Source organism: Thermobia domestica, chromosome 8 (assembly GCF_964235325.1).
Source record: "Thermobia domestica chromosome 8, izTheDome1.hap1.1, whole genome shotgun sequence".
NCBI lineage: Eukaryota > Metazoa > Arthropoda > Insecta > Zygentoma > Lepismatidae > Thermobia > Thermobia domestica.
In genome coordinates, this window is record NC_137461.1 from 270,668,954 (window position 1) to 270,683,433 (window position 14,480).

At 37.5% G+C, this 14,480-nt stretch overlaps 1 protein-coding gene across 2 annotated transcripts in view; it reads right to left on the reverse strand.

Annotated features, from left to right (window-relative positions):
• Window positions 1-14,480, reverse strand: part of Hacd1 (3-hydroxyacyl-CoA dehydratase 1) — a 71,426-nt gene that overhangs the window by 5,903 nt on the left and 51,043 nt on the right. For both annotated transcript variants that reach the window (XM_081769782.1, XM_081769781.1), the window contains exon 5: window positions 10,098-10,276. In XM_081769782.1, the coding sequence (XP_081625908.1) occupies window positions 10,098-10,276 (179 nt within the window). The remainder of the gene's footprint in view (window positions 1-10,097; window positions 10,277-14,480) is intronic.

Below are 14,480 nucleotides of genomic sequence, written 5' to 3' on the forward strand. Positions count from 1 at the left end.
AAACAACAACATTTTTTCTTCAACTGAAAATGGCGCATTTTGTGCCTGATAAAGTGTTTTTGCGGGGAGTTATTCTTCATTGCTTTAACATGAAGAAAAGTGCTACCGCAAGTCATCATATTTTAGTGGAAGTGTTTGGTGACCATGCTCTAGCTGAGCGAACGTGTCAGAAGTGGTTTGCACGGTTTAAAGGTGGTGATTTCAGCTTGGAAGACCAAAAGCAATTTGGACAGCCAAAAGAATTTGAAGATGAAGAATTGAGAGCATTACTTGATCAGGATTCGTGTCAAACGCAGGACGAACTTGCAGAAGCATTTGGAGTTGAGCAAACAACAGTTTCCAAACGTCTCAAAGCCATAGGAATGATTCAAAAGATGTCTTATTGGGTTTCACATGAATTGAAAAGAAAGACGTTGAAAGAAGAAAAACCGTTTGCGAATTGCTGCTTCAAAGACAGAAAAGGAAGGGATTTTTGCATCGAATTGTAACTGGTGATGAGAAGTGGATTCATTACGAGAATCCTAAACGAAAAAAGGCCTGGGTGAAGCAAGGTGAACCAGGTCCTTCAAACCGAAACGAGATATTCATTGTGCAAAGGTTATGCTGTATATATGGTGGGATTTGAAACGTGTGGTGTACTATGAACTTCTGAAACTTGGTGAAACTATTAATGGACACCGCTATCGACAACAATTAATGCGTTTGAAGCAAGCTCTGGCCTGAAAACGACCAGAATGGAATAACAGGCATAATAAACTTATTTATCAAGATGATAACGCTCGACCACATGTCGCAAAACCGGTCAAAACCTATTTGGAAAATGTCGGATGGAAAGTGTTACTCCACCCGCGATATTCACCAGACACTGCTCCGTCTGACTACTACTTGATCGATTGCATGAATAACGATTTGATTGGACAGCGGTTCACTTCTTCAGAAAATATCGAAAAATGCATCTTTGATTAGATTGCGTCAAAAGATGAGGAATTCTTTCGACACGGAATCCGTAAATTGCCTGAAAGATGGGAGAAAGTAGTGGCTAGCGATGGACAATATTTTTGTTAACGTATTCATTTACTTTGTTTTTGAAATAAAGCTTCAATTTTTTATTAAAAACCGCACGAACTAATTCCTAGACCATATATATATATATATATATATATATATATATATATAGGGCCGGATCCAGGATTTTCTGAGAAGTGCACCAAATAACTAATAGTACATTTGAATTAAATTGAATTATTTACACGCCTTTAGGCATCTGTGGTGTGAATAAGGAATTGCCATGGAAATGCTAAGTGCCTTTTCCTTCAACCTTCAGAAAATTGACTGAAACTATTGATTTTTACAAAACTTACTGCCAGCTTCTCACTTTAGGTAGTGTATATTTACAACGAAGGATGGTGGTGCACGTGCACCTTTGCATCCCCCCCTAAATCCGATCATATTATATATATATATATATATATATATATATATATATATATATATTAGGGATGGCCAAAATTTTCCGGAATCCGGATTCCGGAAATTTTGTTTTCCGGAATCGGAAAATTTACTTTCCGGAATTCGGAAAAATTCCGGAATTCGGAAAAATTCCGGAATTCAGAAAAATTCCGGATTTCGGAAAAATTCCGGAATTCAGAAAAATTCCGGAATTCGGAAAAATTCCGACATTCGGAAAAAATCCGGAATTTAGAAAAAATCGGAATTTTTCCGAGATCCGGAATTTTTCCGATTTTACTTTCCGGATTCCGGAAAGTAAAAATTCTGGAATTGGCCATCCTTAGCTAGTAGCTGTTAAAAGAGAAACACAATAATGAATAGGCTATATTGTAGTTGGATATGTCTTTATCATTTACGTAGACAATTGCTACTGCAGTTATTTACTACTTTATGAGAAAGGTCTTATTTTCACACACAAAAAAAAGTCGCCGGTATGTCTCAAACATTATCGCGTTCTCACCTGCAGCTGCTCCAAAGCACTGCAAACTACTTTTTAACCAGGCGAAAGGCAGTGAAGGAAAATAAATCTCAACAAATATTCTAATAACATTCGCTTATTGTCAACATACCTACAGTGAGCGCAGAAAGTGTTCGTACACCGTGCATACTTTATATTGAAAACAGCTAGCATGAGAACGGGAGGTGGAAAATATATATATAACCAGAATTAAGACTACACATTCATACATTTTATTTCTATATACAAGAGAAAGGGCAAACAAACACAATCACTGTTTTGTTCAGAAGAAAAGAGAGAATTCCTTTTTTGTAAACGCAAAAAGTCACCGTACACTTATGCTTGAATTAATGCTTATAAAGTATATTACGTTATTTAATATCTTGTGGGATTACCCTGTGCGTTAATGATTGTCTGTAGTCTTCGTGGCATTGATTTCACCTGTAGTAGTTCGTAGTTCTGTAGCTTCGGGACTGATTATGTCCCATTCTTCTTGAATAGCTTTTCTTAGGCCTTCTTTAGTAGACAAGCTGTGCCTTCTGATTCTTGTCTCCAGAACAGATCATAGATGTTCTATGGGGTTCATGTCTGGGGATTGGGGAGGTGTGCGAAGCTGTTTCAAGGTATTATAGAGTCAGGGGCGGATCCAGAGGGGGGCGATCGGGGCGATCGCCCCCCCCCCACAAGAGTAAACTCTTGTTTTATATATAAATAAACCCATCCATAACAAGTTTGGAGCTCTTAAAAGTAGCAGTATTACCGCCGATCGCCCCCCCCCCCAGAAGTCCGTCCTGGATCCGCCCCTGGCAAACCTTGCAGACAGGCCTCGTTCAACAGTACAAACAATAATTGCGATGTATAATGTTTCTATCACTGTGCGAAACCATAAAAAAAATAATAAAAAAAATAATAATAATAAAAAAAAGAACTGGAAGACCAAGAGTGTTGAGTGAACAAGTTAAACGTTACATTATTAGGGAAAGAAAAAAGGTTCCAAAAAGTAGTGCTGTGCAATTGGCAACGGATCTGGAAACACGCGGTGTTAAAGTATCAGCCACTACAGTGCGGAATATTTGCAGGGTATCATGGTCGGATAGCCAGGAAAATGTTCTGGGTGAACAAGACAAATCGTATAAAGAGACTAAAGTTTGAAAAAGAGTATAAAGATAAGGGATCAGGCTTCTTTCTGGAATAGGGTCATATTTTCGGACGAAAGTAAATTTAATTTTATCGAGTCCAATGGGAGGCGTATGGTATGGCGCAAGGTGAATACAGAGATGAATCCTCAAAATCTCGTCCCTAAAGTAAGACACGGAGGAGGGTCCGTGCTCGTCTGGGGTTGTATGAGTGGGTATGAGTGGACCTCATGAGTGGGTCGTCTCCACCTTATCGATGGAGTGATGATCCACAAAGTGTATATTAACATATTAAAGTAATATCTCCATACTAGTGCGCAGAAGATGGTTCTTGAAAACAATTTCTTGTTCAGCAAGACAACGACTCCAAACATACAGCGGAAAATACTCGATTGTGGCTACTCTATACAGGGGCGGATCCAGGACGGACTTCTGGGGAAGGGGCGGTCGGCAGTAATACTGCTACTTTTAAGAGCTCCAAACTTGTTATGGATGGGTTTATTTATATATAAAATAAGAAAGTTTCCTCTTGTGGGGGGGGCGATGGCCCGATCGCCCCCCTCTGGATCTGCCCCTGAGGTTTGCTATCTTTCTCAAAGACTTACCCTTCTTATGCACTTTAATAATTACTTTTCTTGTCTCCTCATTTGTTTCTGTTCGGTTGCTTCCCATTTCGACAGCCCACCGTGCAGTTTTTTCACTCCTATTCACAACTAAACTCATTCTGTTACTCGTCATGCTATACAGAGGTGTATACTCAGGTGAATACTAGTGAACCCCAGTTGTGGTATCTTTGTTTCGTATTCGTACGTCAGGTGTACGATCACTTTTTGCGTCTACTCTATACATTTTCTACGGAATTTATTTACTTTCTGACCATTAAACTTGTCTTTGTGGTTCTTTATTGATATATTCATAAAGCTTAGTTTTCATTATTCATATTGTGTGTGTTATTACACTTCTTAAATTTTCTATTTCTTTTTCGCAGGCATTCTCGTTTCAATAGCATAGGTGTACGAACACTTTCTGCGCTCACTATATGTACAGTAAATACAAATTTATAATTTTTGACTTTACGAAGTATACAATGTAATTGTTCAATAATTAACATAAGCAGGCATTCATTAATTTATATTAATATAATAATTAACAAAACTAATAAGCGGGTGATTGATGACTCAGTGGTAGAGTTTTCATCTATGGTATTCTAACCCAGGACATGTGGGTTTTCAATGGCTAATTTTGTGTTCGAAAATTTTCCCGGTGGAAGGCCTACCTTTCTTATATTTGTTCCATCATCACTCATTAACGAATTTAGTTTATCAAAACTCTATAGCCATATATTCATTCTGTCCGTCAGTGAAACAAACAGTCTCAAGAACTATCTGATGGATTACCAATCAATTTTGGCCATGATGTACAGAGTCAATAGTTAAGAATCGAGTTCCCTGATGAATGTAATATTCAAACCGGAAGCGGTACAAACCACCATTTCCGGTTTTAACGTTAATCATTATATAGTAAATATGGTAATTGATAGCGAGAAGCGGTTTCCAGTAATCGACATATATAACATTCATGTAGATAGAATGTTACCCAGTTTGTGCATCTGCTGAAAATAATGAGCTTAGGTATTTAGAGAGCATTTTCCGCTTTAGAAAATGTGTGCTTGGTAAAGAATGTAGAGAATTAGCTGAGCCAGGCACGTAGCTAGAATATGGTAATAGGAAGGAGGGGGGGGGGTCTGTCACGAAATACTGTGGTTATTTACCAGGGGCTCAATCATTCTAAACTATTTTATTGGCAACATATATTGGTTCGTTTAGCCAAGATTTCTAATGGGGGCATGATATGAAATACTGTGGGTAACACCAGAGGCTCGATCAATCTAAATATTTTACTGACAACATACCCATATTGATTGGTTAGGACAATAAAATGAGAATATATTAGTAAGTATTTTAATAAGAAGCTATGAAGAAATCTCGAGTAAAAGAATATTAAAAAAGTATTGAAAAAGATATCGTCTTCCGAGGTCATTCGAACGGTGTCGAGAATTTTGCGTTTGGGAAATTTGCGCCCTACCTCAAGAACAGGGAAAATTGCGCCTGCGATGTACCTCCACCGGGAAGTTTGAGCCCTGCGAAATAAAAGAACCTATTGGAGCTTACGCATTTCCTCGGAGGGGCTGACATTACAACATAAACAATCCTCCCCCCACAACCATGCCATTTCTGATTTATTTTCATTGTGGCTATATAAGGGGAGAATAAACTTCAATATAAGCCAAAAGAACACAACGGATCAACGCAATCACTGCTTCTTCCAGAGATGATTTTGGGGGAACACTGGCCTCCCCAGAGCTCTCAGAGTGCCCCCTCGGAGGAGACCAAAATAATACGTCTATAATATAATAATAAATAGAATAGTACCATCAGTGACACCCCTCCGGAATACTAAATGTGCTCCCCGGAACATTTTTCCTGGAAGAACGACTGAACGCAATTGTGTGTTTGAAGTGTAATTCCAGCAAGTAAACACACTGTACATAGTTTTCTTGATAATATTACTGAACTGATTTTACATTCACTTTACATTTTCTTTTCTATATTTTGTGTCCTGAAAAGCCAAACAACTCGCAAGGATTGTGAACAGAGATATCTGGGTAGAGCCAAACAGCCTTTTGTAGATTAAATTATACTCTTTGATTATATTAATAAATAATTATATATCAGTCATTTATACGTTTATTGTAAATTTTGTAGTATAATGAAAAATTGTATTTGTATGGATTGCCCTTTAGTGAACTAAAATTGTATTTTTTTCATTTGTTCGGAATATTATAACGGATGGAGTAACTCACTGAGACGATGAGAGGCAAGCCTAGTTCAAGTGCGAGTGGAAGTTACTTTATACACTACAATAATAAGTTGAATTGTAGGGCGCTAACATCCCAGTGCAAATATATAGCCGGCGCATTTTCCCCTCTTTTTGGGGTAGGGCGCAAACATCCCAGTGCAAATATATTGCAAGCGCATTTTTTCCTATTTTTGTGGTAGGGCGCAAATTTCCCGGGTGCAAAATTCTCGCATTCAAGGAAAATATTATGTCCGTGAAGTTGACAAACCACTTATGTCAGACTCCAATTTCGACTTTAAACGTCGCTAGTGCTACATTAGTGTTCGATAGTGACGCAAATCGTTAGTACTCCAACTGCATGCCAACACGCCCACTTCTAAGAATCATCTCAAAAATGAGGTTAACCATTAGAGCAAGTAAGTGCTCATTGGTGTCATTAACATTAACGTTAATGCCTCCATCGTACGGCCCTTTGAGTAATAATAACACCACGTTTTTTGCTAGTCTCAATGCGTCCCTATATTCTCGCGAACATTCTGACGTGCTCAAGTTAGTTACTTTTTTTTTGGGGGGGGACTATTGTTTATCTGTTATTGTTTATTGTTTATTGCTAATCTGCAGAGTAGTCCTTACATTAATATGCCATTGTCCTTGATAATCATTGCGTATTTACAAGCAATTTGTTATTACTGTTAGAAGATATCAAAAAACAACAGATAAAATCTACTACTTAACGGTTCATATTTTTCTTTTACAGTACATAAACGATTATTAATAATAATAATAATAATAATAATAATAATAATAATAATAATAATAATACTATTCCAGCATAAAAGTTATCAATTGCATCACACTGGCAACAAGCGACGCATATTTTAACTTCATAAAAAATCGTTTCTCACGATTTTCTGGAAAACTACGTATGATAACATCTTCATTATGTCAAGTTGTTTATCTCAGTGTGATATATGTCTTACCTCTGGACAATATTACAGTAAAACAAAAATTAAATATTAGGAGTACATCGTACTTTTGGACTACATCTCATTAACCATGGGAAGATTGAGTAGTGTATACTTTAGGATGTAAGTTTCAGCTTAACTTGCATCATACATTCTTAGGATTACAAAAAGGAAATTTGTTCGTTTGCATTTGAACAAAATTCTTAGGATTACAAAAAGAAAAAATAATTTTTCCGAATTCCGGAATTTTTCCGAATTCCGGATTTTTTCCGAATTCCGGATTTTTTCCGAAATCCGGAATTTTTCCAAAATCCGAAATTTTTACGAAATCCGGAATTTTTCCGAATTCCGGATTTTTTCTGAATTCCGTATTTTTTCCGAAATCCGGATTTTTTCCGAATTCCGAAATTTTTCCGAAATCCGGAATTTTTCCGAATTCCGTATTTTTTCCGAAATCCGGAATTTTTCCGAATTCCGGATTTTTTCTGAATTCCGTATTTTTTCCGAAATCCGGAATTTTTCCGAATTCCGGATTTTTTCCGAAATCCGGAATTTTTCCGAAATCCGGATTTTTCCGAATTCCGGAATTTTTCTGAATTCCGGATTTTTTCCGAAATCCGGAATTTTTCCGAATTCCGGAATTTTTCTGAATTCCGGAATTTTTCCGAATTACGGAATTTTCTGATTTTACTTTCCGGATTCCGGAAAGTAAAAATTCCGGAATTGGCCATCCCTAATATATATATATATATATATATATATATATATATATTTTTTTTTTTTTTTTTTTTTTTTTTTGAAAAATCCCGAAACACGTCAGCTGTAGTTTTGACGGGAAAGGATAACTACTTTGGCAAATTCAGCTGCACTGTCCCACTCCTTGCGTCTAGTGGCGAAACCTTTATTTTTTGTGAATAGCAACACGGGTCAAATAGCATATCATTTGACAGCACATTTGATACTAGTTATGAAAATATTATTTTGAAATTTCCTTTAATATGCTAGGAGAAATCGCGTTCACGAATGTCACCCATTAGACAGGAATTCTCAAACAAGATTACGGTTAGCGTTAGTAAACGTTAAGAATACCCTAAATTACCAATTGTGCTGAGAAATCAATGTCAGGAAGCCGCATTGTGAGAAATATTAGAACTGTTGTTCTATTTCCGGCGGTCTAGTGGAGAAACCTTTATTGTTAAATAGCAACATCTGTAAAATAATATGTCGTTTAATTCTTGATACAAAAAGGTTATTCATTTGACAAGTGTACCAGGGTGTCTACAAAAATTCCAAAATGAAATTTCGTGACTTTTTCGTGACCTTTGCTTTACACAATCATAAAATTTCCTAACATTTTCAAGAGCGAATTTGGGTGCGAATTACGCCGGATTTTCATCCATGCGATAGAAACGTACTTTGCTTGTGATTTGGTAACGTCTAAAGCCAACCATAAACATTTTGGTGGTGAATTTTGACGTTTTACAGAACAAAATTTTCCAATCTGTACTTACGTTTGCAAAGTTAAAAAGAAAAGCTAAATTTCGTGACTTTTTCTTGACTTTCATGACCGTTTTCTGATTTCGTGACTTTTTCGTGACATTCGTGACCGATAGACACCCTGTGTACGCAACACTGTGGGATAAATCACATTCGAAACGTTCACAAATCACAATAACACAGTTGTAAAATGGAATTTATTTCCTATTAACCGTTTAATAATCTCTATTACCCACTAGAATAGCAGAATCCGCAAGCTGTGTTGTGAAGAACATAACACGTGTTGTCTTAGTCGGTATAGTCTATGGCAAAACATTCATCCACCATCCAGTAGATGATGATAAAGTTCGTTTCTAGTAGAGACAATACTGTGCCAGTAAATACGTACAGTTCGAAATACTCAGTACAACGCACACTTGAAACATAAACTTTATTTTATTAAATGTTCGCAATGGCCGCCCTGAACTTCCATAAGTAATAAAGACGTTGTTCGAAATGACTGCGTACACTCTATAGGATCTCTGGTGCTATTTTTCGATATTCTACCACTATTCTTTGCCGCAGCTCATGTAATGAATGTGGCTTTGTGGCGTATATTTTAGATCGTAACTGTCTCTCCCCCCTATTACACGCACAAATAATAATAATAATAATAATAATAATAATAATAATAATAAACGTGAAAGATCAGGAGGCCTTGTAAGCCACTCAATAGGACCGGACCTCTCCTACCTATCCAATGATCATGAAACCTCTAATCTAAAAACTGCCTAACCTGCACACCATAATGTGATGGCGCACTATCTTGTTGGAAAAATGTCATCTTCCGAATAAGTTGGATCATTATTTCAGTGATCATAGGATCCAAATAATTCAAGTTAGGTGGCAGAAAGATGCCGGTCCAAACATTTAATCTTTCAGGATATTGTGTATGGGTTTCAATGGGGATCTTTGAATTTGTATCACTCCAATACGGGCAGTTGTATCGATTTACAATTCCACTTAACAAGAATGTGCATTCTTCAGAGAAACATGTGTTATAAAGTATATTTTGATTTAACCTTATTCGTTCGGTTATTATTTCACAAAGCTGTACTCGTCTACCGCCATCATCTTCATTGAGTCGTGCAGAAGATGGGCTTTGTAAGGTATGAACTTATGGGACTTCAAAATACGCAATATCTAGTCCTGTCTATTCCCGATACTTGCGACACCTGCCTAGCGCTTTGGGTATTGTTCACGGAGAAGGCTCCCAGAACCGCCACTTCAGTTACTTCCGTTCATATATGCTGTTTTCTATGACGTTTCTTGTTACCTACTGACCCAGTCGCCATAAATTTTCTCAACAGGTGTGAAACATATTGATGAAATACATTTTTAGCTGGAAGATTTCTATTCAAGATTCGAGCTGTAGCTCTAGCACAACTATTATTGCGAAAGTATATTGCCACAATGTAAATTCTCTCCTCTACACTGTAACTTATTTTTCTAGACAACAGAAAAGACAAGTCACACTCTGGGACGCTAAATTCCAATTCAGCCATCAATCTGGCTTAGGATACGGAAGAACGGAAACCTGCGTCAAATCAATCAAGACATAACAATTCATAGAATGATGCTTTACCATTTTTCACCATCAAATGCTTTAATCTACACTGATTTTTATTTACTTACATGGAATATAAAGTAGCATATTTATAATCATGAAATGATGGTAGGCGAAACCGAAATTCACTGAATTTGGCAATTCAATGGTCCAAAGCTTGGTCTTCTCAACCCATGGCAAGGCAGCGTAAAAGCATAGCAACTCTCCCGACACTCCCAGAGGATACAGAATCACAAACAGAGAATATCTGTAAATAAAAGTAATCATAGATATTACGAAAAAAATAAAGGTGTTTGGATTAAAAAAAAAAAAAAAAAGTCATTCATGCATTTCAATGAAAGATTATACATGTGACAAAAATTCTTCCGTTAAGAAAGAATTTTTATCGTATCTTTTCTAAGATTTATACATTTTTCAAAATAAAATGGTTCAATGTTATTAGCGCATGACGGAAATAATTTTGTCCAAAGATGAGACATTCCAATTGATAGATCTAATTTAGCTGAACAAAAGGTTGAGTGTAAAGTCTCCATGTGTAGTTTCCTAGAAAACAGACAGGGACGATCGCTTTTTCCCCTAAACTTATGCCCTATGAACTTTCCATGTATTATGATGAAGTAGTCTCATTAAGCTATTCATTATAACATTAGCAAAATTACCTGACACTATACAATATACTTCATGAGATCAGAAGGTTGTTCGCTTTATATTCGACCATTTTTGACGTGTACTCTCCTTAAGAGATACCGTGCTGCCACCACCGATCACGTTCTATTGGACCCCCAGCATTATGGATTATAATATGGCATAGCAGTTTCCATTACAGCAAGCTCTGCCGCAGGACAGGGATGAGAATTCTGTCCCACTTCTTCCTGCAAGCTTTCCAGATATCCAGGATGCGCGGGTGGCGATGTTGAAGACGTCGTTTCAACAGTCCAAATGCGCAAAAATCCATGGCTTTTCACAGGAATGTCTTCAAACAGAATGACATGAATTCTTAAATCCTCTTCCATTTCCTAATAAAACAATGATGTTCTGGCGGTATGATTCGAAACCTTGTTCATATGATCATAACCTGGTTCACGTCCATCCCAATAATTGTGGGATCTCTCTACGATACATGGGTGTCAGAATGGATTCTTGGAAGTATCTTGCATTTTTCAATTTTTGTCCCCCTTGCGTATCAATTTACCCTCATATCCGAATCCCGTAACAATCTAAGCTACGAGGGAAACTTTCCCTGTACTGACAAACAAAGCTGTTATGTCCCTTGCCCTCAATGTCACGATACGTGATCGCCCGAAGGTGACCATCAGCAGTTCAGATGGACAGGTGATTCATCCATTGTGACAATTTTCTTCCATTTCGAACCCGCCAAGTACTTTTCATAGTTTCCTACAGTTCATCCTTACGTTCAGCAATGTGACGTGGTAGCAGTTGGTGTATATGGGCCTTCCACATACACTTCGACCTGAGGCGAATTGTTTTGTTCACAGCTGACGGTGTGAGGTGGAATCTGTGACTCGGGGGATTTTCTCGAAACACCAATCGATGGATCACTCTTAGCAATAAGGTGTCACATTGCTTGCAGCCCTTCTCCTGGTGGTTTTTATGGGTGAATGTTTCGCAAGCGGAGCCTGCTGTGTGTAATGGGCCACAATAACTTTCACGATAGTCATCCCGAGTATTAACACATTCTCCCGAAACTGTTTCACAATGCGTACCTACGAAAACGTAGCATGGAAAAGGGCCATTACGTAACCCTCCCAATACCGATTGATTTTCGGCGCCATTTGATAACACTCAGGCACCTACAAGGTGAGATACAACACTGCTCCCGCCAGCAAACCCATAGTTTCAGCATGATACGACTAAGGTTGCCAACTAGCTCGTATTTCACCGGCCTGACAGGAAACATTGCAGTTATTTTGATTAAGGCCGGTGACCGGTACAAACTTCTTACCAACCCCTTTATTACCGGTATTTTGAAATCTATAATCCACAATAAAACACCGAATATCGAAATTCTTCAACAGTGTTTTTACAAATACAGATTTCCGTTGTATTATACATTAAGCGATATATGTTTCTTTTTTAATATATGGCAGTTTCTTTTCATTTATTTGTCATAGGAAATTTGATAACCATTAGATTTTATTGTGTGAAACATTGTTTTCAACAATAGAGACAGAAGTGTATATTTTGTCATAATTGAATGGCACAAATATAGCGATAAATTTAAACTGTCCATTGATTGTTGGCAATAACTCTTAGGCACTTCATTAGTATAATGTTTAGTTTCACCTCCCTAGCTGCTGGATATGACAACTTCGCTTAAACTTCCAAGTTCTTTTCCTTAGAACTTCGTAAAGCAATTTCCTGTAGTTGAAGTAGAAGTTTAAAGAGTAAATTTCATTTAAAACTGTCACGTAAGGATTAATATACTTTCCTTCATCTGTTTCGATATTTTTTTTTTTAAAAAAAGTAGCAATTAATGATAAATATAATATAATGATCAATACCGACTTCAGTTTTCATTTTTAGGACAACGTATCTATTAAGCTTATTAGTGGACGTACTAAGAACATCCAGAATACAGGTGCTAATGCACTTTTGTCCACGATTGTACACTTCCTTCCAGTTAATGTGTCCAGAGACAGCTTACACTTAGTCCTATATCATAGGGAATTTTGAGGGGGTGTTGGTACTTTTATTTTCCACAGTTGGCAACCCTAGATACGACAGGTGGCAGCACCGAATCAAAAGTGGTCAGATATACAGCGAAAAAAAAAAAACCTTCTGTATAACCCAAAATTATGATTAACTATTAAACTTTAATTCTTGTTTAATTATAATCCTGTGGAAAGATGAGACATTTAACAATCAATAGATGGCATCACGGTGAGCAAAATAACATGCTTGAGAATAAATTGTCATGCGTAGTTTTTGAGAAAATCGAGATGAGCAAAGTTTTATGGCATTAAAATTATGTCGTTCATTGCCAATAAGTGATATTTATTTCTTTACGTACTGTATACACACACAGGGTGAGACAAAAAAAATGTTAACATTAAATGGATGTTCTTTTAGTTTTCGTTTTGCAGATTGAACCATGGCGTGCCAGTATTCCATTGAGAAACTAAGAAAAATAGCTGCCTGGATGGAGGTTTTTCAGTCCCCAAATATCATACAAGAAAAGTTCACGGCCTGGACCGGATGCGATGCACCTTCGCTCCTGACAATTGGTAGCATCTATGATAAGGACGGGGTTCGTTCAAGACGACTACAAGGGAAAAAGTGGTAGAAAGAGATCTCTTCGAACTGAAGAGATTATCATCCTCGTCCAGGGAGCGATGGTAGCCAGCCCAACCAAGTCCTCGCACAGACTTTCTTTAGACATTGACATTTCTCAACGGTCAGTGGTTAGAATTTTACACCGCGATTTAGGAATGAAGCCATACCATTTGCAGACTGTGCAGCATCTTACAAGCGCGGACAAGCAAGTACGTTTACGACACTTCGGTAAATGTTGCATTGGTAGAGGTGGTCCTCTTCCATGGCCAGCACGTTTCCCGACCTGACGCCGTGTGATTTTTGGTTGTGGGGCATGGTCAAGGATCGTGTGTATGCCAGCAAACCTGGCAATTTGGACGACCTGAACCATCGCATAACTCAGGTCATCGCTTCTATCCCTGCCCAAATGGCCCAGAGGGCCATAAATCAACTGGGCAGACTCCATAAGCGGAATGGGTGCCAAATTGAAATCCTGCAACCAAATTCTTGCCTTGTAATTTTACGTGAGTAAACCCCCATTTAATGTTAACATCTTTTTGCCTCACCTTGTGTTCGGGATGCATGCACGAAAGCATTTCCCATTATTTACTAAACCTTCCCTGCGCCTCGCTACTTGTTGTTTGTTTAGAGGAATGAATCGTAACCTGGTTAAATGTAGCTAATTTAATTAACAAAATATTTAATATACACTAGTGGACACAGGTATGTATGTGAAGTTCTCACTGAACGTTTTTATTGCACCACAATAGTTCGACACAAGACACATCCACCACACACGTTTCGACTGTCTAAAAAACACACACACACTCACACACACACACATATACCTTGTATAAACAAATACATTGTTAACCAGCAGATTGTTGTCTATTGCTTATTATTATTATTATATTTCACTCATTCAAGTACGTATCGTAAAGGGCTGACCTATCAAATATTTTCCACAACCATATTCCTCCCACGCGAAGAACGGCATTTCAATTACTAGACTCTACAGCAGCGTTCTAGAGGTTATGTAACCGTGGACAGACTTCGTGAAAAATGTATATCAATTTACAAGAAAACTATGTTGAAAAAATGAAATGAAATACTTAAGTTTTGCGTCCCACGGTTATGCTGGTTAGCCTAAAGGAGACGGTGGTAAGAAATGAATGAAA